Source organism: Pongo pygmaeus, chromosome 13 (assembly GCF_028885625.2).
Source record: "Pongo pygmaeus isolate AG05252 chromosome 13, NHGRI_mPonPyg2-v2.0_pri, whole genome shotgun sequence".
Lineage (NCBI taxonomy): Eukaryota > Metazoa > Chordata > Mammalia > Primates > Hominidae > Pongo > Pongo pygmaeus.
This window is the reverse complement of record NC_072386.2, coordinates 99,810,815-99,835,255: the sequence shown is the minus strand read 5'-3', so window position 1 is coordinate 99,835,255 and position 24,441 is coordinate 99,810,815. Positions and strand designations below refer to the sequence as shown.

General features: G+C 46.4%; 1 protein-coding gene across 7 annotated transcripts in view; it reads left to right on the top strand.

Annotated features, from left to right (window-relative positions):
• Nucleotides 1–15,937, top strand: part of PTPN3 (protein tyrosine phosphatase non-receptor type 3) — a 123,138-nt gene extending 107,201 nt beyond the window's left edge. For all 7 annotated transcript variants that reach the window (XM_054500345.2, XM_054500347.2, XM_054500344.2 and 4 more), the window contains 7 exons: nucleotides 82–172; nucleotides 444–505; nucleotides 2,120–2,266; nucleotides 7,943–8,071; nucleotides 9,032–9,177; nucleotides 9,683–9,818; nucleotides 12,022–15,937. In XM_054500345.2, coding sequence (XP_054356320.1) covers nucleotides 82–172; nucleotides 444–505; nucleotides 2,120–2,266; nucleotides 7,943–8,071; nucleotides 9,032–9,177; nucleotides 9,683–9,818; nucleotides 12,022–12,099 — 789 coding nt within the window. In that variant the 3' untranslated portion in view covers nucleotides 12,100–15,937. The remainder of the gene's footprint in view (nucleotides 1–81; nucleotides 173–443; nucleotides 506–2,119; nucleotides 2,267–7,942; nucleotides 8,072–9,031; nucleotides 9,178–9,682; nucleotides 9,819–12,021) is intronic.
• The last annotated feature ends 8,504 nt before the right edge of the window (nucleotides 15,938–24,441 follow it).

The following is a 24,441-nucleotide window of genomic DNA, read 5'->3' as shown; positions in this document are numbered from 1 at the left end:
ACTGTGAATGATAAAGTATGTTTTCACACTTTCTTCATCTGATTTTTGCAATGCTTGCTTTTTTCTCTATTTCTCACATAGCAACTCTACAGAAAAAAGCCAGGTTTGGCCATCACGTTTGCAAAGCTGCCTCAAAATTTGGACAAAAACCGATATAAAGATGTGCTGCCTTGTGAGTATCCGGCATGAATGCCTCCTTCCCCCCTACACTGAGATAATGTTTCCCTTTTTAAAACAGATTGTCTGGTATTCTGGAACGATTTTCAGTGTGTCTGTAAACACCACCGTCTTTATTGCAGCCATTTCAGAGTCGAAACAGTTGGGGAATAGTGTTTATGCTAATGAGGCAGAGCTGCAGATGGGGCTGGGAACTGAACTCTGGTTTACTTGGTATGATAAAAATAATGCTCGGAATAATCGGTAAATTTTTCTCTTCCCCGCAGATGACACCACCCGGGTATTATTGCGGGGAAATGAAGATTATATTAACGCAAGTTACGTGAACGTAAGTTAGGAATCTGGATGATGCTGAAGAGCACATTCACCACTGTCGCAACGATGATGAGGGCCTGTGTGGGGCTTTGCAGTTGACACAGTGCTTTCCCGTTCACCACCGCATTTCAGCACCACAACAGCCATGGGAGGGAAAGCAGAATAGTCTCATTTTACAGAGGAGAAAACTAAGGTTCGGAGAGTTAAAATAATTTGGAAAGTCACAAAGCTAACAGAAGATGGGACCAGACTTGTTCTGTGTTTCTAATTCAATCGTCCACATGCCCCTGTACTGAGTGGCTTCCATTCAGGTGTTTGTTTTTGCCAGTGATGAAACTGTCTGTTTCTCTCCATGTAATGAGTGTCATCCTGCCTTAAAAAAAAAAAAATGAGAAAAATAAAACCTCCTGTGTACATATAAGCCAAAAAGAAAAAGTGGAATGTTTCACATGTTATGGGAAAAGCACTTATTTTCTCTCTAAAAACACATCTTGGGCACCTTACTTGGCCTCTCTAGACTTCCATTCCTTCTATCTGAACCTGGGGTCAGACTTTCTATAGCCAACCAGATAATAACATGTGATCTTTGCATTTGAAATGTAACCACTTAAAAAGATTAAAAGCCGCTCTTAGCTTGCAAGGTGGCAGACAGATTTGGCCTTCAGGCGATACATGGTCTGCCAACTCCTAAACAGACAGATGATTTCTCAGATTAAGTTCTCAAGTTATAGCAAAGTGTCAGGAAATGCCCTAATAAAAACTGGTCTCATCAGTGATTCCACCTGTTCCAAAGCAGCTATGGGATTCATTGACCCTCACTTCAACATTCCCGGTGTCTTAAAAGCAGAGCATCAGAAACGTTAGGGGCTGCAATACCATAAAGACCAGTCTTTTCATGTAATCCCAGGACTGAGGAAGCCATTTATCCAAGCACCAGCCAAACCATTAATTAGAAACCTTCCTATACCTTGCTCACCTGAGAGTGAGTGAATTCCAGTGCCAGCTCAAAACTCAGCAGGTTCTGAGTGTTCTTTTGTCAAAAGGACTCAGTCCAGAGGGCAAAAAGGAAACATGGAGCAGGAATATTTCTACCTGAAACATTCATTTCAAAACATTTCAACATTTAATGTCAAGATTGACCAACTTCATGATACAAGCATTGGAAGCCATGCAGAAAGCAAAGTGCAACAAGAATTGGTGGTGTAAACCTGTACGGTTTGTGCTTTAAATAAATGTAAATAGATTTTGATAGAAAACCCTGCATAGGGAAAAGACTTAGGGGTAGGATTGGTACATACGGCTGAAAATGCAGATAGCCAATATTGATTATATTTAGGATAGAGCAATGAAAGTCATTTAAACTCTTCTGCCATCTCACAGACAGATTTCTGATTTTTGCCTACTGAGTACCACACACTTTTATCTTAAAGATCTAATGCTGGTGGTTGTCAGATATTTTTCACGAAGTTTTAGAAATAACTTGTTTGCTTTTCCTTATTGGCTGTGAATTGATAAAGAGATATTTTTCTGGTGCAATATCAGTTAGCAAGTGGAAGAGTTTAAAATCCAGTTCCCTGTGCACCCTGGGGCAGCAACAGATTCTAATACTTTACCAATTTCTTACCAGATGGAAATTCCTGCTGCTAACCTTGTGAACAAGTACATCGCCACTCAGGGGCCCCTGCCGCATACCTGTGCACAGTTTTGGCAGGTTGTCTGGGATCAGAAGTTGTCACTCATTGTCATGTTGACGACTCTCACAGAACGAGGGCGGGTGAGTAGCTTGATTTCTAATTCAGATGTGTGCAGTGTCACACCCTGCTCTGTGGAACACGAATCGCAGCGCTGAGAACGGTCTTCAGTGTCTCCTGGTCCAGCCCGTTATGTGACCCTAAGTCTCCTCTACAGAGCAACCTAAGTCTCCTCTGCAGACACCCCTAGTGACGGGAAGCTCAGCCCTCCTCCTCCCCAGTCCCAGCTTGGATCCATTACAACAGGCCAGAAGGCACTTCCCCTAGCCTTACTTCATGTGCCCCAAAACCCCTGCAGTGACGTGGCCTTGCCCATTCAGGACAAGTGCTGGTCCTGAAAGAGCAATGTGTGTGCCAGGTTAACCATGGCCTTTGTAAAAAGGAGAAATTACATCACTGTGCCATTTTCCATAGAATCCATTTGGGCAGCTCAGCGCTGTCCCTGTCTTGTCTGTCTGCGCTTCTCTTCCCTGTAAAGTTGACTCTGCGTTTTCAGCAGGAAGGTCATTCTTCTCCTCAGAGAAAAGAGAGCCCCCCTGCCCAGCAATGGTCTGCTGTCTTAGGGCTGATGATAACCCTAAGGGTTGGTTGCCCTGGATAGCAGCCCCCTTCTTCCCTCGTTCTGCTTTTTCCAGCTTGGGAGAAAAGGCCCTTTCTGTGATCCAGGAGACCTCAGCTTCCTCCAGCCACTCCTATGGCTGCTGTCTGCCAGCTCCGTGCTGCTGACAGCCCCTCTTTTTTGTTGATGTCCACTCTGCACCAGAGCTCATCTGAGGTCTCCGTTGTGACCTGGAGGGTTTGTTTCCCAGCCCTTTCTTTCTCACTGAAGCCATTCCAGCTGCTTTGTCAGTTTCCTGCATTAGAGATTCCCATCTCCTCTGAGGTCTAGCATTCCCTTCACTATCTCTGGCCCCGGAACTTAACCTCCCCTGTTTATCCATTGGTAGAAACCTGTTCTTCTGAAATCCAGGATGCATGTTTCCTCCCTCTTCTGTTGCAAACTCTTGGATGACAGGATGACCTCAGTCCTTTATCCTGAAGGCCTTAACCTGTCCGCATCACCACCCACCAGTTCTTCCAGATTAGGAGTCCATCACTCCAGGCAGCAGCTTTGCCCCTTTCTCTGAGAGATGAAACTTTCAGCATCTGCCATTTGTTTTCTCCCATGCCATGCATTTAGTAGAGTGGGACTCCCAGCAGGTGTGCAGCTGGCTGGAGTCCACCCCCGCTCCCCAGCCTCGCTGTGCTACTCTCAGGTCTGCAAGTGCAGAGAGAGCCTTCTTTGAAGCCTCATATCCCCAGCGGTCAGTGGGACACTCCCCCACAAGATACTCGATTTCTCCCTTTTTAAATTCCCACCCAAAATGTTTTTATTTGTGCTCTCCCTTGAGGCTCATGGGTTTCTTCTTAGAAACATTGCAATTGAATAAGTTATTCTCCCTCACTTTCCATCAGAGATGTTTCTTTTGGAGAGAAATATCATTTTTTGCAACTACACGTGAATAACACAGGTACTTTTCCTGGCCCACTGGCTGTCAGAGGCAGGGCCTTTGGGGTCAGAGGAGGCGTTTGAGTTCTGGGACCACCGCTTTCCACTGTTTAACCTTGCACAGGGCTCTGAGCCTCAGTTTCCTCATCACTAGAAAGGAGGTGGTAATGCCTGCCTTTTGGGATTGTTTTAAGAATTAGCTACCCTGGACTGGCTGCCCATCCAGTAGTGGGTGCTCCACATGGCGTAGTGAGTCAGCATCCTGGCCTCCTTGTCTCACAGGGCCAGAGGCAGATAGGTTTGCTGCTCTGGGCAACATTAGGAGCCCCTGGGTTGCCATGAGGATCATGTGAGGTGACAGGAAGAGGTTTGAGGCAGCACAAAGCTCTATGATCCCCCTTGCTCTTGTTATCTGTTAAACACACTGTTTGGTGAAATGTACACTTAGGCAACGAGGCTCTTGGGCAGAGAACTTATCTCTGAGTCAGGTTTCATCAGGCCCTCTGGTTGGTTCAGCAAATGGATCTAGGCACTGATTCCTTCCACCTCCTGAACCCAGACCCATCTGCTTATTTGTTGATAGGACACATCTACCTGAGTGTCCTCACATACAAGGTGCCTGAAGCTGAAGCTGTCAGCCATGCACCTGCACCCAGGTAGTCCACGCCCTGAGCTCACCATTCTGGCCAGTGGCACCCATCTGTCCAGTCACCCGAGCCAGGAACCTGGAATTGGCCTTACCCCTCCCTTCACTTCCCACATCCACTCACCACGGTCTGCCGCCGCCAGTCTCCCCTCTCTGTCCCCCAAACCCTCACCTTCTCTCAGAGCTTTTGCGTTTCTCTCCTAGGAGCAGCAGCAGCAGCCTCCTTAGTGGCTTCCTGGCCTAGAGGCTCCCCCAGCCCCCGTCTCGTCCATCCCTTGGCACGGCTTTCAGTGATACCTTTCCAGAGGGTTGCCTGGTCCTGCCATTTCCCTGCTCAAACCCTCTGGTGGCTTCTCAGGTGCACCACGTAAAGTCTCACCTTGAGACTGGTACCTTCTGTGCAGGTGTATTGTACTGTCTGTCGTTCCCTGGGTACACCATGTGCCTCTTTACCTCTTGACCGTGTGTGTCCCATTCCCTCTGCCTGAATGATCCATCCTTGCCTTGCCAACCTGATGAAGACCCTTGTCCTTCAATACTGAGATCTGCATCCCCTCTCTCCAGGACGTTACCTCCTCCTCCTGTGTGAGCTACCTGTGTCTCTGACTTCCCTCTTTCTTTCCTTTTCACCACATTCCCCCAACACCGATTCGAGAGCACCTTGAGGACAGTGTCACATCGTGTCTCATTCATCTCTGCATCCCCAGGGATGTTTATTAACTAAGTGAGCAAGAAAGCAAGCTTTTCACAATGAAGCCTTCTAAATTTGGCCCATGACTCCCACTAAACCCTATCTGGTCCATCTTCCTGAGATAGTGCTCTGTCTCCTTCTTTGGATGTTATCCATCGTTAGAAACCTGTTCTTCTGAAATCCAGGGTGCATATTTCCTCCCTCTCCTGTTACAAACCCTTGGATGACCAGATGACCGAGCCCTTTATCCCTAAGTTCCTATCTCATCTTCATCACTACCCACCAGTTCTTCTGGATTAGGAGTTGGTCACTCCAAGTGAGCAGGTTTATGCCTTTCTCTGAGAGCTGAAATTTTCAGTATGTCCCATTTGTGTTCACCCATGTCATGCATTTAGTAGAGCAGGACTCACAGCAGGCATATGGCTTGTCTTCCACCCAGCTTGTGACTTGTTCCCTCTGGTCCAGAAAGACGCATCCTTTCAGAAACCATCTCCCTGGTCAGCTTTCCCTTCCTGAAGCCTCTTCTCGAAACCACACTTGGGGACTGGAAATGAGAAACAGGCCCCACTCAGGCTTGCGAATCCCTGAGGACAGAGCATTCTGAGTTCTTCTGGCAACATCTGCCCAGGGTCTCGACCCCAGCAGCATGTTGCCGGCCTCCTAGCTTCAGTGATCTTCGTTGTCCCTTGACGACTTCTCCAGAAGTGCTTCTTCCCTCATATGCTCAGCTTTGCATATGTTACTGTTTAATTTAACCACAGCCCTAGGAAGGTGCATTTTCTTGTCATTCCAGAGTATTATCAACCTGGCTAAGGGTTCACAGGCCTGTTGTGACATTACAGCTCTGCCCCAGTTCCTCTGTCTGTGATCTGACAGACATTGATTCATTCTCTGAGCCTCAGTTTACTCATATGCAAAACAGAGACAATCATAGTACCTACCTCATAGGGTTGTTTTGAAGCCAAGGTAAAGCCATGTTCATGAAAGGCACCATTCAGTGCTTAGCATCTACCGTTCTGAAGATATGAAGCTTCAGCATCATCGCCCCTCGCTGCAGCAGCATTAATGTAGAGACTGAGGCCCAAAGAAGTTAAGTAATTTGCCCGAGATCACTAACCAAATACGTTTAGTAGAATTTATTAACCAGGGTTGAAACTCAGGATCTCCACAGACTTGTTCTTTCCACTACACCCCCAATTTTTCCAGATCCAAATTGAACTGCAATTTGTATTTGGTCAGAGGTAAAGAGAGTGTCTAGTACTGCTCAGATTCACTGTGGAATAAGGGGAGCCTCTCTGGCAGTACAGATATTCGTAGTTCTGCCTTGCTTGGGTTGATCTTGTCAGAGAATATCTTCCCTGCAATTATCCTGTGGGCGGGACCGTTGGGAGCCTACAGGGCAGGGATTTATCCTTCCTGTGCAGATGAGGAGGCGAGAGAGGGCTTGTGTCTGTAATTCTGCCTTGGGCCCTACAGCCCTTAATCCCTCATGTCTGAGCAAAGTCACAAAACGGCTACTAACCGAAATTACCCATGTTTAAGGTTTCCAAGTAAATTCTTAACTCCAGCTTTCCAGCAGCATACTTTAGTTTGAAGTATTCACTGTGACATTTGAAAGTAAGAATAGAGAGGCTGTTTCCCAACAGATTACACGTCTTATGGTTATACCACTTTTCCACCCCGAACAAATGTAATTTTTGCTTAAGTTGCTATAACCACATATAGGCTCAGGGGAAAATGCTTGTTTAATGACTTAGGATTTAACTGATAGAAGGATCTATGGTGGGATGGACAGCCTAACCTTGAAGTTTGCTTAGAAGCCAGAGGCAGGTGCTAAGATGGCTTACAGGACAAGCTGCAGGTTTTAAAAGCGGGGATAGAAATTGGGGAGGGTGGTGGGATCAGCCCGTCTGTGGGGACAGCACAGCCATATTGAGAGACACTGGGGTGCCATAGGAAGAGTGCTGGACTGCATCACTGTGGCCCCATGGCCTTGGGCAAGTCACTTAATCCCGAGTAGCCCTGGGTTTCTAGTCTTCTGTGTGGGATATCACCTCTTTAGGGCATCACCTAAGAAAGCCTTCAAGGGCTTCAGAGACGCTGCTCCAGTGAGAAAGGTGTTCATCTCGATTTGTGAGTCCCTTAATCTGGGTTTTTGTGGAACCTCATCACTCTTACTCAAGCTGGTATGTAACCCATGACAGCAACAGAAGTAATGGCCACCCCGGCCTGCCCCGCACAGTGGCTAAGCACTGCACACCCATGCCAGCCGCCTCACCAGCATTGAGGCAGGAGCCATCTCCGTCTTCCCAGTGGAAAACATGAAAATCAGAGAGGTTAAGCAACTGTTTCGACATCATCTGGCTGACAAATGGAGGAGGAAAGGATCCCGGCGGCGTTGTGTGTGACACCAGATGTGTGCCCTTAACTGCTGTGCCTGGAGGCCTCCCCCTCAAAAGGGTGGGGAGGATGGTGGAGGAGGGGTGCAGGAGGAGGGGCCGTTGGAGGCGGGGAGGGGCCTGAGGGGCTGGGGTCGGAGAGGGTAGAAAGGTTGCTCACAGGCTAAGGTCCTGCATCTGAGGCCACTGGTGCTCTTCCAGCGAGTGGCCCGTGGTGATGAAGATGCTGCGTCTCTCGTCCTCCTCCTCCAGGCTGCAGCCTGGGGCTGAGCGGAGACCTGTGGCCTGGTCCCTGGCAGGCTGCTCCCACCCTGCGCTGAGAAACAGCTGATGGACTTGGCTGAGTTTGTTTTCTCCCATCAGCGCTCTCGGGTGTGCATGAGAGGATGCCTAACCCGTCCGCCTGTCCAGGGTTAACTGCTTGCAGGGACACCCCACAGAGGGGGCTCGCTTACTCTCGGTGGTTCCTTACAGACCAAATGTCACCAGTACTGGCCGGATCCCCCTGACGTCATGGACCACGGCGGCTTTCACATCCAGTGTCAGTCAGAGGACTGCACCATCGCCTATGTGTCCCGAGAAATGCTGGTCACAAACACCCAGGTGAGCCACAGCCTGAGGGGCACGGTGGAGGGGCAGGTGCTGAATCAGCAGCCACTGTCATCCCAGGTGGTCACGCTTCTAGGTGTGCCCTCTGTTTCCACCTGGCAAGCATGTCAGTAAGTGCGCAAGACTGCCCATCAAAGAGCCGGGGCCCAGAGTTCATAGTGGTCCTAGTCACAACAGGCACGAGATACAAACAGCCCAGTGTCCATCGATGGAGGAATGGATAAACAGCACGTGGTCTGTCCATACAATGGAATATGATTCAGCCTTTAAAAGGAAGGAGATTCTGACCCCTGCTACAACACTGGGGAAGCTTGAGCGTATTATGCTAAGTGAAATAAGCCAGACATAGAAAGACACATACTGTCGGATTCAACTTCTGTGAAGTGCCTAGAGTCGTCCAATTCATAGAGACAGAAAGTAGAACAGTGGTTGCCAAGAGCTTGGGGAAGGAGGAGAAAGGAGATCTATGGACATTATGCCATATGGCATAATGGGTGCAGGGTTTATGTTTGTGGGATATTTTAAAGTTCTGGAAATAGGTAGTGCTGATGGCTATACAACATTGTGAGTATTCTCAGTGCCGCTGAACTGTACATTTAAATGTGGTTACAGTGGTAAGCCTCGTGTTAGTATATTTTGCCACAGTTGAAAAAAAAAAAGAAAAAACCAGTTAGCATGTGTGGCCTCTAATGGCAAGTACCATAGCAGCAAATGGAGGAGATCACTGGGCAGAAGTGATCAAGGAAGACAGCCCTGCAGGACAGGCCCACGGCTGAGCCTGAGAGGGGATGGGGATCTTTAGGGAAGGAGGGAAGGAATTGCTAGGGGCCACAGCAGGGCTGTGCACAGAGGGAGAAAGCATCAGGAGACAGGGCCACCCTGTGTCTGGGTTGGGGCTGGGTCCTCATGCTCACCACCTGGATGGGCTCACCAAGGCCACTGCGTCTCTCACAGACCGGGGAAGAACACACAGTGACACATCTGCAGTACGTCGCATGGCCTGACCACGGTGTGCCCGATGACTCCTCTGACTTTCTGGAATTTGTAAACTGTGTGAGGTCTCTGAGAGTGGACAGCGAGCCCGTCCTAGTTCACTGCAGGTATGGCGCTTGCTGTTTGTTAGTTTTGGAATCCTTTCCCCATTGGAAAAGGCCTGGAGAGAATTGGCAGGCACCAGACCCACTCTACATCACACAAAGTAGTGTGCCCTTACAAACCTCTGTTGACTGTGGTTCTTCACCATTTCAAAAGTTATTTGGAATTTTATGAAATCCTAACTTTGTGAATGTAGCACAGAACTGAAGAAGAAAATCCCCTCACACACCCTTTCTCCTGTCCTTCTGTCAGCTGACCTTCGTCATAGGTGTAAGGGAGTGGGTTTGGCGCTTCACAGTGGCCCTCTTTCCACTGCCTGCTGGCCCCCAGTCTCAGATGTGTGAGGATAGGCTGTCTCAGCCTGTTTGAGAGCACGCCCTGAGTGTGCATTTTGTCTTCTCGAAGGCCAGGGGGGGAAAGCCCCTTTGGAGTCAGCGGGGAACTGCTCACTGGGCCATGCAGAAAGGCTACTCAGACAAATCCCAAGTCTCTCTTCTCTCCCCTCTCCAGTGCTGGAATAGGTCGAACCGGTGTGTTGGTCACTATGGAAACAGCCATGTGCCTAACTGAGAGGAACCTGCCCATTTACCCACTGGATATTGTCCGAAAAATGCGAGACCAGCGCGCCATGATGGTGCAGACATCAGTGAGTAGGAATCAAGTAATAACGGTGGCTGGCACTTTCTGAGCACTTACACCAGGCAGGCCTGAGAGAAGGGCTTTGTGAGTCAACAGACTGCAGCTCAGGGGGACTGAATCACTTGCCCAAGGTCACAAAGTGAGATGGATGAGATGGATGTCAGTGGCTACAGCCCACACCCATCTCACCTCTGAGCTCTGCTGCCTCTGTGGTTTATTTCCTGCCAGCCCGTCTGTCAGGGAACAGCCATCTGTATCGTTAAACAATCATTTGTCCATCACCCACGCCCCCCCCACCCACCTAGACCTGAGTACTCCTTTTGGCTCAGTGGATGTTGCATATGACCCTACTTTGAGCTCTGTCCCACCCGTGTGGTGCCTGAGTACCTGCTGTGTCCTCCACCAGCAGGACAGAGCTCAAAGTAGGGTCATGTGCAACATCCTCTTGTCCTCAGGAGGAACTCTTGGGGATAACTCTTGGGGATTTCCCCTGGAACTGCAAGTGGGGCAGTGAAGCGGTGTGGAAAGAGCATGATTAAGGCCCCACCACAAATGGAACAACCTTTGCATAAGTCCTGAACCTCTCTCCAAGCTTCAGCTTCCCTGTGCAAAATGGGGACCATCCCACATTCATTCATTCATTCATTCATTCATTTGACAAAGAATGGTGCAGAGACTGAAGCTTGCATGTAGTAGGAGAACTGGATTAGTCTATGCTAAATGTCAGCAGTGATGAGGGAAGTTCAGGGCTGTCTGAGAACATGGTAGAAGAGTATCTAAAGCAGGATTTGGAAAGTCTAGGAAGGCTTCCTGGAGAAGTGGCTTCTCTGGTAAAAACCCCCAGGATACATGAGGAGTTAGCAAAGAAAGGAGCAGGAACTATATGTTCCAACCAGCTCTGTCTCTTCACAGGCTGTGGACAAAGTTTATAAGATTTCCCTAATAGATTTTTAAGCTTTGGTAGTTTTATAGTAGTTTGTACCCAGAAAATCTTGTTAAGAGAAAAAAAAATCGGCTTATGTTATTAGGGCCATTCTCTGCCCTGTTTTTTGGTATGGAAGACCTCGTGGCTGGTTAAAAAGAAAAGTCCATCATCCTGGTAGATTTTCCCAGCTGGAAGCTGGGCACAGTGGCTCACGCCTGTAATCCCAGCACTTTGGCAGGCTGAGGAGGGTGGATCACTTGAGATCAGGAGTTCGAGACCAGCCTGGCTAACATAGCGAAACCCCGTCTCTAATGAAAATACAAAAATTAGCCAGGCATGGTGGCATGTGCCTATAGTCACAGCTACTTGGGAGGCTGAGGCAGGAGAATCGCTGAACCTGGGAGGTGGAGGTTGCAGTGAGCCAAGATTACGCCACTGCACTCCAGCCTGAGTGACAGAACAGGACTCTGTCTCGAAAACTAGATAGATAGATAGATAGATAGATAGATAGATAGATAGATAGATAGATAGATTAGATAGATTAGATAGATTAGGTAGATAGATAGATTGATAGACAGATAGATAGATGATAGATTAGATAGATTAGATAGATAGATAGATAGATAGATAGGATAGATAGATTAGATAGATTAGATTAGATAGATAGATTAGATTAGATAGATAGACTAGATAGATAGGATTGATTTTCCTAGCTGGAGAAGCTCAGTCTAAATACTTTTATCCCCCCTGTATACTTTGCTACAATATGTTTCTTAGGTATTTGCTAAGATAAATAACTGTATCCTGCAGAGCCTCTTTCAGTGGCTCTGCTTTGTAAAACACAATCCAGACTCCTTACCCCAACACAAGGTGCCCACAACCAGGTCCCAGCCCACCTGTGCAGCCCCTACTCCTCCACGTGCCTAGGTGTTGAGTCCAGGAGCAGGCTCCCTGACCCCATTTCTCAAAATGGGCTCTTACTGAGGCTTCCACACTTCCAGTTACAGGAACGGCTGCCCCGCAGGGACTTTTGCTCCTTCCCGACTCCCCCAGACTGCCAGTTTCTCCCTCTGTCATGTCTCCATGACACTTTGCCCACCCCTCTCTGGGAGTGCCCCCTCCCCGCATCATATAGGAACTAGGGCTTCACAGGTGTACCTGGCCTGTGGCCCAGAGTTGGCGCTCAGGGAATATTTACAAATGCTGCAAAAGACCCACCGGTCCAGGGTGTGGTAGGCAGCATTTCCTGGAGCTACAGGACTTGACAGCTTTTTTTCTTTTCCAGAGCCAGTACAAGTTTGTGTGTGAAGCGATTCTTCGTGTGTATGAAGAAGGTTTAGTCCAAATGCTGGATCCTAGTTAAGACAACTATGAAAACTTTGTTCATTCCTCTTTCCCAAGGGCATCCTCCTTGAGAGAGGAGGACAGACCTCTCTGGAAGCAGCAAGAGGAACCAGTAGCTGTGGGAAAGGAATGGGCACCTCTGAACCCAGGCACTTTAAACTTCTATAGAAAAGATATCATGTACATAGGAACTGGTGTAGATAAGCATGCAATTATGGCATCATTTAGGCCTGTATTTCTATGGAAAGATACAAAAAGGATCTCAGTTTGGGACCTGTCCTAATGCCTTCTTCCCTAACATCACCACACACACCCCTGTCGGCATTCTGAAGCAATTGAGACCGGACACCCACAGAGTTGTTGACCTTCCAGCAACAAGATGGTGTGGTTATCTTGGGTCATTTGGATGTTTTGTTTGTTTCTGTGTGTCAGACTGTAAGGGCTGAGCTTTCTGTGCTTCTAGGTGGAGCTGAAACAATTCAGATTCACCCACCCCGATGCTAAGGAAACCCTGACGAATGTACTAGATGGCAGGGCACTGGGGGTCAGGCTGAAGGCTGAGCAACACCTCTCTGCCCTCCCTCCCTTTGTCCCATCTCCCAGCGACTTCCAATATTCATGTTTCTGTGAATTGTGTCCCTCTTCAGGTTCCCTCTTGGTGCCTGACCTGGATTAGTAATGTGCATTCAGGTGAATTTTCAGCTGAGGCTCTGAGAACTGGTACTCTCAGTGTGTTCTGGTCATCTTGTGGCTTAGTTGTAGAAGCAGGTGTGTCTCTTGCCTCTGCTTGCCTCCTACTGCACACTCAGCACCCAGGACTGGAATCACCGACTACTGAATCTCCTACATGTATTGCTGCTACTTCAAGCTCCTCCACTTGAAACCTTATGATTTCCCCAAGGGGAGATGGGACAATGTCATCTAAATATTCTGAATGTTTGGCCTTCTGAGAAAAGAGCTTCTAGTAATTGAACCATGGGAAACCCAGCCTCTGGAGGGTTGGCCACGGGGGTGTGTACATGTGTGTGCCCAGGGGTGAGTGTTTCTCAGGATTCCTAACGATTCAAATTACCGTTGAGTATATATAAAGAATGAGTCTCTGTATAGAAGAACAAATGTGTGCATTCACCCCCAGTCACAATGGTCTCCATTGCATTTCAAAGGAGAGGATCAGACTATCTGAATATAAACACAATCTGATGTTAACTTATTCTAAGAACACCATCATTTTGATTGTCCTAAAGAATTCTGCCTTTGTGAATACTGTGTTAAATTTTTTTAAACTTGTGACAGGATTGTAGCAAATTATTATTTAAGGAAAATAAATTGCATAAACATTTAATGTGGTATTTTTAAACAGCGGTTTTTATGTACTCAGAAGAGGAAGTTAAGCCAGGTTCTTAATGGTATTTATAGAGAAGATGTTTTCATATTATAATGCACATAAATGAAGCCATTTTGATATTCAGCAAATTCGGTGCCAATTGAATAGTTTGCTGGTAGCAAGACGGATAAAGACCTATATGGGAGGTTCTTTATCTCTAGAGCTAGCATATTTACTTGCATACTTGCTGTCTTTTCCACACGGATATTTTACTGCTAAATGGCAGAGGTGGGAGGGAGATGTCACACAGTACCATAACCCCATACTGAAAACAAGAAACCACCAGAAAGTTTGCAGCTAAGGGGCAGGGGATTCAGTTCCTATGCCCACTCAGCACTAACTACTTGCAGGCCTGGTTGCTTAGAAGGTCTACCTCTCTTTCATTATCTGTAAAATAAAAACAATACTTAGGACTTTAGTTTGAACGTGAGGATTGAATAAGATCACACTATTCATGTGACTTTTTATCGGCTAGAACAGCAACAGACGCTGCTGTGGGAGAGTTACTTAGAAAAGTTTAGTTATCAGTGATTAGCCCAAAAACACATCAGTCAAAAGTAGAATCCACTGGGTTTTTGTTTCTCTTTTTAGAGACAGGGTCTCACTGTTGCCCAGGCTGGAGTACAGTGGCATGATCATTGTTCACTGCAGCCTCAAATTCCTGGGCTCACGCAATCCTCACACCTCAGCCTCCTGAGTAGCCAGGACTGTAGGCGCATGCCACCTCACCTGGCTTTTTTTTTTTTTTTTTTTTTTTTTTTTTTTTTTTTTTTTTTTTTTTTTTTGGTAGAGACAGGATCTTGATGTGCTGCCTAGGCTGGTCTCAAACTCCTGGCCTCGAGTGATCTTCCCACCTCAGCCTCCAAAACTGTTGGGATTATAGGCGTGAGCCACTGCGCCCAGCCTAACTGGGTTTTTATGAGAGGAAAATGGAAAATGCTCTTCTAGAAGAGAGAGAACAAGAGCACAAAATAATCTGGACTCACAAAAATTCAGCAAGCTCCAAGCAAGCAGGGGGATGGAGGGAACACTGGCATAAATTTAAATGCCATCAGGATATTTAGCAAATCATTACTGTTTGGTAAAAATGCATCATCGCCCTGTGTGCAAAATGCTTGCAAAGTAGTCTTTGGAGGTGGGTGTTTTACTGTTTATTTTCCGAAAACAAATGCAGCCATTACGGTCACATAACTTTCTAAAAAGCCCACCAAAGGTTGCAAGCGGCCTTTTCTGCCACTGGGCAGGCCAGCAGTTCAGACCCAGCAGACGTTGCCAGGAACAACATCCAGGAAATACTGGGAAGAACAAGACAAGAGAATTACCTAAAAGAGCAAACAATTCAAGTAAATCCTGTAGCTATCACCAATTAAAATCCATAGCTCAAGATTCCTGTTTCACCGCCTTGTACACTTAAGCAATTATACTTAAGCCTTTTTTTAGTCCTAAGTGAAGAACTGCATCAGAATCAGGATAAATATTTTTTGCCTGGGAAATTTGGCTGGATATGAATGGAGAAGACATTTACATCCTACGTTCTGGCACTTTCTGAAAGATCTAATTAAACACATTGATGTGCCAGTTTAATCAAGATGAGAGATCCCTGCTGGTGTCACCCTCTAGGACCTGCACTTGGTGTTTTGACTTTCCAGAAGAAAAAATGCAACTTTGGTTAGGGGGCAGTGGTTGGATCACACAGTTGTCTTTCGTTTCCTACCACAGTAATTCATATTTAAATATGCTTTTAGATTAGTGTGGACGCTATTGCTGCTGTGTTGCTACCTGACCTTCTTTTTTTGGGGGGGAGTACCTCAGAAATGAGCATTTGAGGGCAAGCGAAAAAGCCCTCTTCATCCTCCAGAGGCAACAAAGAGGCAGCAGAAATGGGGAAAGATTGTGAGAGGCAGGGCTTGGGTCTAGACCTGGGCTTAGGCAAGATATGTTGCCCTCAACCCTGAGTTTTCTTATATGTAAAAAGGGAAGGTTGGGCTGGACTAGATGAGGTCAAGATTTGCCATTCTGGGAGCCTGATATTCCAGAGAATTAAAATTAATCCTAAACCAAAGCTTTATGGCTGCTACAGAGACGTGTCACCTTTCTGTGACTTGTCACCAAGAGTTTGTCCCTCAGACTTTGGCGCTGTTGAATGCAGAGACAAGGATGGCCGCCTTCTGGTTCTTGCCTGTTGTCCTCAGCTGAGAGCAGTCTCAGTAAAGATGGCAAAGATTCTGTGACTTCAGACCGGGCACCAAACGCTTGGGAGTCTGATGGCCGGGCTGGGCCACCATTCTCATAGCTCTCATTCTGTTTGGAGCAACCGAAGGATTTGTGTGAAGTTATTTGGAAAAGGACCTTAACTGAGCAGCAATCTCTTTTCTGTACATTTGTAATGTTTTTCATTCTGACCTGTTCTGTCAGTGATTCTACTGAAAAACAATTTGATCAATATAAAAATGTTCAAGCTATGCAACACTGTTATTGTCTGTTGATATTTTTATTCTAATTGATTTCTGCAAATCTTTTCTTATTTGTGTTTGCTTTTTCCTTTCATTTAGAAATCAACTCTTTTGGAGGAGAGTGCTCTCCGCTCATCTCCACCTTCCCTCTGGTCAGGAGCATGAACTCCCGTCTTGGCCTTGTCCTGGGGTATTAGTCCATTCTCATGCTGCTAATAAAGACATACCTGAGACTGGGTAATTTATGAAAGAAAGAGTTTCAGTGGACTCCCAATTCCATGGGGCTGGGGAAGCCTCACAATCATGGTGGAAGGCGAATGAGAAGCAAAGTCACGTCTTACATGGTGGCGGGCAGGAGAGCTTGTGCAGGGGAACTCCCATTTATAAAGCCATCCAACCTCGTGAGACTTATTCACTTCCACGAGAACAGTATGGGGGAAACCTCCCCCGTGATTCGGTTATCTCCACCTGGCTCCACCCTTGACATGTGGGGATTATTACAATCCAAGGTGAGATTTGGGTGGGGACACAGCCAAATTATATCACCTGGTGTGGCAAATTCTATATCCAAATTAGGTTCCACCATCCTGACAAGAGTAGCTTTCACATAGTACAAGTTCACCTTTTGTCCTGCAGGGCTGCCAGGGTGGCTCCATGGTCACCAGGTTCCCACGTTCCTCCCCACTTGTTGCTCGGCCATCCTCAGTCTGCAGCTCCACCACACATTCCAGCTAGCAGGAGGGAGGCAAGGGGAGGAGAAAAGCGTGACCCCTCCCTGGAGGGGGCACCACATGGGTGTTGTACATCCTGTTGATCAGAACTTTGTCACAGGGCCATACCTACTGCAAGGAAGAGAGTAGAGGGAAGGTCATTTTTATTCCAGGAAACCACGTGCCTAACAAATTCAGGGCTTCTATCTCTGAGAAACAAAATAATAGGTTTGAGGGACAATTAGTGCTCTCTGCCATCACTCAACCCTTTGGCTGTCCTTCTTCTGTGATATAGAATCCGCTCTGTTGCCCAGGCTGGAGTGTAGTGGCATAATCACAGCCTACTGCAGCCTTGATTTCCCAGACTCAAGCAATCCTCCCACCTCAACTTCCCTAGCAGCTGAGACTATAGACATGTGCCACCACACCCAGCTAATTTTTAAAAATTTTTGTCGAGACAGGATCTTGCTGTGTTGACCAGGTTGGTCCCAAAATCCTGGGCTCAAGTGATCCTCCCATGTTGGCATTCCCAAAGTGCTGGGATTACAGGTGTGAGGCACCACACCTGGCCCACCACAGCTTCTATAGCCTGCTTACTCCTTGGGCAGTTTTGGGGGAGTCCCTAAGGTTACTTTCATGGTTCAGGAGGACCAGGCATGCAGTTTCTTAGACAACAGAATCCATCAGCTACTCACAGTGGAAGATCTGCTCTGCTTCTGCCTCTTCGACATAAACGTGGTTGCCTTGAGGCTGCCTGAAAGAGAAGCATGGGTAGGAGCAACACCCTTAGTCTGGTCTTTGAAGAAACCTGGTTTGCATTTTCTGGCAGAGAAGCCTTATCTGTACTAAGGCTGCCACTTCAAAGCCACTGCGCTTAATAGCTGCAGTTTGAAGGACAAAAGCAGTTGTCATTTTCAGTGCTTCAAGACTTTAATCAACTTTGAGTACAGCTATCGACAGCACCTCTCTGAGCAAAGCAAGATTCCCTCCTGTCTTAGCCTGCTTACTGTTGCTATACAGGAATACTGGAGGCCAGGCAATTTATAAAGAAAAGAGGTTTATTTGCCTCATGGTTCTGCAGACTGTACAAAAAGCATGGCACCCACATGTGCATCTGGTGAGGGCCTCAGGCCTCTTCCACTTATGGCAAAAGGTGAAGGGGAGTGAGTGTGTGCAGATCACATGATGAGACAGGAAGCAAGAGAGAGCGGGGAGAGGGGCCAGGCTTTTTTTTAACAACCTGCTCTTACCAAAATGAAGAGGGAACTCACCCCATCCTCAGGGAGGACATTATTCATGAGGGATTTACCTTTATGACCCAAACACCTCCCATTAGGCCCCACCTCCAACTTTGGGGAATGCATTTCAACATGAGATATGGAAAAGACAAACATCAACTATAACACCTCCCATCTCTGCAAGCTGGCTGGCTGTAGCCCCAGTTCATCTCATGTATATAGGACTGTGAAAAGCAACAAGGAGCAACATTCACACCTCTTGCATTCTCCCACCATTTTCTCTTGTGTGTGTGGCCTCAGTCCGAATGTAGTTCATCTTCCACATACCCAGTAGCAGATAACAATTTCATCAATGTTTAGCCATTACACAAAAGACAATATTTGTATCTTTGCCATCTGCTGGCCCACGAATTCCACTAAGCCACTGCCACATTTTAGATGCTATTTGCAGCATTTTGTCTTCAGGTATCAAATTCTGAATCTGAAAGTCAAAGGTGGTTCAAGCAAAATGGTTTATTTCTCTCTCACATAAACACCAGCAGCCCAGAGCTGGTACCACTCACTGGGGACCCAGTTTCCTCCAATCTGGTCACTCCACTGTCCTGAACACACAGCTTCCACATCATAGTCCAAAATGGCTGCTCCAGCTCCAACCATCACATCAACATTCCAGCAAGAAAAACAAAAGAATACCCTTTCCCTCTAAGTATACCTCCTCAAAATTTCATACACTACTCTGACTTACAAACAGTTGGCCAGAACTTAATCATATGGATATACTGTGCTGCAAGACAGGTTAGGAAAGGTAGTCTTTATCCTAGATGGCAGTACACAGCCAAAATTCAATAGGCTAAATTCAAGAGGCTTTTATTGAAGGAGAAATTATTATTAGGGCACAATTAGCAGCTTCCCCTGCATATTCTTTTACTTCAGATCTACTAAAGGGCTGATTCATGAGGAGTTAACTTTACTCAAGACCGAGCATACAGGAACAAATGCAATTCTATCATTTAAGCAAGACTGACCCACTTTTTTTTTTTTTTAGACAGAATCTCTCTCTGTCTCCCAGGCTGGAGTGCAGTGGTGCAATCTCGGCTCACTGCAACCTCTACCTCCCGGTTTCAAGTGATTCTCATGCCTCAGCCTCCGGGGTAGCTGGGATTACACCGCACCCTGCTAATTTTTGTATTTTTAGTACAGACAGAGTTTCACCATGTTGGCCAGGCTGGTCTTGAATTCCCGACCTCAGGTGATCTGCCCACCTCAGCCTCCCAAAGTGCTGGGACTACAGGTGTGAGTCACCACGCCTGGCTGTGACCCACCATCTTGAAGTATAGCACTGATAGCTTTTGACAGGATCAGCACCCATCCATTATGTACATGAACCATTTGAGTAAGAATGGACAGATAACAAATTTCCAGAAATCCCAGAACCCTACCCCCTAATTATACAGGCCAGTCCTTATCTGTGACTGCCCTTGTAACCTTTGGTGGTTAGTCTCTAAGCCTCTGGATTCCTTTTAGGGTCCAGGAAGTCTCCGGAATTTTCCTTGAGGCTGCCCCAGGACTTTCAACATGATTACCCAAACCAGAGGAAGAACCAGGTAAGACTTGTTGGGATGCAGCAGCAGAGTTCTCGGGAGAGATGGTGGCAGTGAGGATGGAGGTGAAGTGATCACAACCCAGACATGATTAAAAAGAAAAGTAATGAGTTGAGACCTGGCAGGTGTGCAGGGGGAGAAACAGGGGATGAGGCCATTTCATAAGTTGGGCAACTGTGTGGATGTTGGTGCTACAAACAAGAACTAGAAATGGGACAATGGTGAGATTGCTCTTTGGGCCCCTAACACTGGGGACATGTGTAACCAGTCTGAAGGGTCTCAGGCAGCTATGTCTAAACACAAACCTTTATTCTCAAAATGATGCAGACATTTCTGAGTCCTGAGCACTTCAATCAGCCACAGTAAATGCCTTTTCTTTTGTGGCATTCCTATTTACATTTTAATCCATTCGAATGATTTCTTTTTTTATTAAAAAAAAAAAAAGAGAGAGAGATGGAATTGTGCTTTATTGTCCAGGCTGGTCTCCAACTCCTGGCTTCAAACAATCCTCCTGTCTTGACCTCCCAAAGTGCTGGAATTACAGGTGTGAACCATTGCACTTGGCCCTATTCAAATGATTCTGCAATCAAATCCAGTTATTAAAATTGCCTCTCTGGGGGTAAGCATGCAGTTGTCTTAATCTGCTCAGGCTTCTATAACAAAACCATAAACTAGGTGGTTTAAGCAATAGATATTTATTTCCCATAGTTCTGGAGGCAAGGAGTCCAAAGTCAAGATGCCAGCAAATTTGTTTCCTGGCCAGGACTCTCTTCCTAGATGGCAAATGGCCATCTTCCTGCTGTGTCCTCAAATGGTGACAAGAGGGAGCCTGCATCTCTTCCTCTTTTTGTAAGGATGCTAATTCCATCATGAGAGCCCCATCCTCCTGACCTCACCTAACCTACCTCCAAAGGCTTCTCCAGATACCACCCTATGGGGGTCAGGGCTTCAGCATATGAATTTGGGAGGTGACATAATTCAGTGCATAGTGTAGTCAAAGTCATATTTTATCATAATTCTAAACAGAAGTCCAAGTCCTCTCTCTCAGAGGCCTTGTTGTCCCCCAGAGCCCCATAACAAGACAGGTGAGGAGGGGAGGACTGCTCATGTGGGGTCCCCAGCCTCGTCCTGTGTGGTCCTCTGCTGGCTGGTGGTCTTGGCGCAGGCATTGTGTGCTTTTCTTTAGTAGGGTTCAGCTTTACTCTGGCCCTCTCCAACATGGATAAACAACCCTCTTCCTTCCTCTCAGGGGTGTGGGGAAACATGCCATCTTCCAGCCACCACCCCAACCCAGTTTCTGAGTCACGCAGCCCATCACTCAGCCAGGTGGCTCCATGGACAACCTTATGTTTTTACCATCTCTGTTCCTCCATAGACGGCAATGTAAAGGAGGCCCCCCGGAGCTATGCAAGGTAGCAGTACTGACCATGCTTCCTCACATAGACCACAAGAACCACTGTGCCAAATTCTGCACTGCCCTGGAGCTCCGCAGATATCGCATCGCAACTGATGGCTTTCTGGCCTAACCTGAAACCTGCTCCAGCTGGAACTCCATCCCCTTCCCATCTGTTGACCTTCATACTGCCCCTTTTGCCACCCAACAGTCAGCCCAAGATTCTGATGGAATACTTGTTGAAAATAAGCCTCATGCCTTGGAGGCTTTAACTTGCATCTTTTCATTTAATGCCAAGTAGAAAATTGTGAGTAAAGGGAGGAATTCTCTCTCCCCTCCCCTCTCCCAGCTTCATACCCCAGGCAGAAATGTTGGGGCTTCTAAAGTGGTGTGGTAAAAGAACAAAAATAAAAATAAAAAATAAAGTGGTGTGGCCAGTAACAATGTCAAAATCCCATCTCAGACCTGGTCCCTGAGAACCCCACTACCACAGCCCCTAAACACAGAACACGGCGTGAACTGTTGACACCACTGAGGCCCACCCTACCCTGGACCCTGACTAGATGGGGCCCTGCAACTACCACCCTCACTATAACTAATCTACATTGTTCATGCTTCTTGGCTTCTCTGAATTCTGATTAAGAGTTGGGGGCAGGCTGGATGCAGTGGCTCATGCCCTGTAATCCCTTTGGGAGGGAGGTGGGAGACTGAGGCAGGAGGATCACTTAAGGCCAGGAATTCAAGACCAGTCTGGGCAACATAGCAAGTCCTCATCTCTGTTTAATAAAAAAAAAAATAGAGATGATCTCTGGCAGAGCCTAGCTCATGTGTGCATGCCTAGCTGCAAGGAAGGCAGAAAATGCAGGAATTTGGCATTTTCTGCCTCTGTAATTTGAGATGCGGGAATTGATCTCTGCCTTCCACGGTGGAGATGTCTCCAAATGAGAAGCTGGATGATCAAAACAAATGTCCGCTATAGTCCACCCCTTTCACTCTCAATATTCTCCTCATACTTGTAAAATATAACAGCACCTGGCAAAGAATGACCATCTCTTATGTAAGTGAAAATGCTCACCCTTCCCCAAAAGTGGCCAAACAGAACTCTCCTCAACTTCAACTAGGGGCAAATCCCAGATCTCAATTTTTTTTCTATTTGGTCATGAGCCTATCTCATTTTCCTGTACTCTATGGGCTAAACTGTATGTGATAACTATCAGCATTCCCTATAACACAATAAAAGAAAAAGGAGGAGAGAAGTAAAATTAAATATTTTAAATTATACATAACACAGCAAAAGAAAAAATACAATAGAACTCCCTGGTGTGAGGGGGCATTGTCCATCAGGCAGGTGCTGTCTGGACTCTGTCCAGAGTGTGAATCACTCTGCCCTAGGCCTCTGGGGCTCCATTGAGAAACTGAGATTTCACTGAGGTCAGGGGTAGGGTTTTGGCTGCAGTAAGAGACCTACCCGGCAAACGGGGAAGGTGTGTGAGGGAGAACGTGCTTGATTGTGATCAAGGCCAGTAAGTCCAGTTTCTAAACAAAAGAGATGCTATTTATAAACCTCCATCAAAACTCAGTCACTTGAAACCAACAACTGAGAAAAGCCTAGAAATATACTTTCTAAAATAATGATTAAAGTTATAGCCCCTTTATAGCCCCTACCGTGGTCTGTTTCTTGCACCAAATCCAGATTGTCCTCAATTACAAAGAGTTTGTAGGAATTCTGTTTTTGCCTTGTATAGAATTGTCTGAAAGCGCAGGAGCGCAAGGGGCCAAAGAGCTGATATTTTCCTTCTAGACACCTCCCTGCAAACTTCTTTTACTTTTCTGTTTTCCTATTTCAGTAAATTGGCTTCAGGCAAATCCTCTCTGACAATTTTTTTTTTTAATCTTCATCCTTTCAAATCTACCTCATTCATTTCAGGGAAGCTCTCCTCTCACTTTTCTTCATACCATCAAAAACTGAAAAAGATGTTCATAGCAGGATTCTTCATAATGGCCAAAAAGTAGATACAACTACAATGTCCATCAGCTAATGAATCAGGTGGCTTCATGATTGCAGTGGCTCACACCTGTAATCCCAGCACTTTGGGAGGCTGAGGTGGATGGATCATTTGAACCTAGGAGTTCAAGATCAGCCGGGGCAACATGGCCAAACCCCGTCTCTACAAAAAAAATACAAAAAAAAAATTTATCCAGGCATGGTGGTGTGCTCCTATGGTCCCAGCTACTCCGGAGGCTGAGGTGGGAGGATCACTTGAACCCAGGAGGTCGAGACTGCAGTGAGCCATGATTGTGCTAGTGCACTCCATCCTAGGCACAAGAGTGAGACCCTGTCTCAAACAAACAAACAAAAAGTGGTATATGTGCACAGTGGAATAGTATTTGGCCATAAAAAGGAGTGAAGTGCTGACACATGGTAGAACATAGATGACTTTGAAAACATTATGCTGAGCAGAAGAAACCAGACACAAAAGGCCCCATATTATATAATTCCATTTGTAAGAAATGCCCAGAATAGGCAATTCCATAGAGACCGAAAGTGGATCAGTGGTTGCCAGGGGCTGGAAGGAAGAGGAAAGGGAAGTGACTGCTGATGGGTTTCTTTTTGGAGTGATGAAAATATTCTGGAATTAGAGGGTGCTGATGGTGATACAATGTTGTGAATATACTAAAAACCACTGAATTTTACACTGTGAATAGTGACTTCTATGTTATGTAAATTAAATCTCAACTTTTAACAACAGAAGGAAAAAAATTAAAAACAGCCTTATCAGCCCCAGGAGGAAGAGCTTAAGTTGTTCTGAGTGGCAGTTTGTTTGCAGACATCAAAGCCCCATAACATATGGGAAACCACTAACCCAGTAATTTCACCTCTGGGAATTTGACCTAAGAGAATAACTTAAGGGATTTGTTTTATGATATTAAGACAGTTTTTAATACGATTTTTACAGCAACGTATCTTTATAATAGTGAAAATTTTGAAAGAATCTCAGTGCTCATTAGTCTGAATGTGGTTCAGTAAACATTGAGGTATCTTTGTTATGAGACACCATGCAACTCTGAAAGTGGATTTGGGAGCTGTAGGTGTCTATACACAGAAAGTAGCCATGATGGCCGGACGCAGTGGCTCACAACTGTAATCCCAGCACTTTGGAAGGCCGAGGCAGGCGGATCACGAGGTCAAGAGATTGAGATCATCCTGGTCAACATGGTGAAACCCTGTCTCTACTAAAAATACAAAAATTAGCTGGGTGTGGGAGGCACATGCCTGTTGTGTCAGCTACTCAGGAGGCTAAGGCAGGAGAATCGCTTGAACCTGGGAGGCGGAGGTTGCAGTGAGCCAAGATCGTACCACTGCACTCCAGCCTGGTGACAGGGTGAGACTGCATCTCAAAAAAAGAAAGTAGCCATGATATTTTGATAAGTAAGAAACACAAGTTACAGAATGGTATCACTATGTCATTCAAACTTTTTTTTGAAATAGAATCTCGCCCTGTCATGCAGGCTGGAATGCAGTGGTGCTCATCATGGCTCACTGCAGCCTCGAATTCCTGGGCTCAAATGATCCTCCCACCT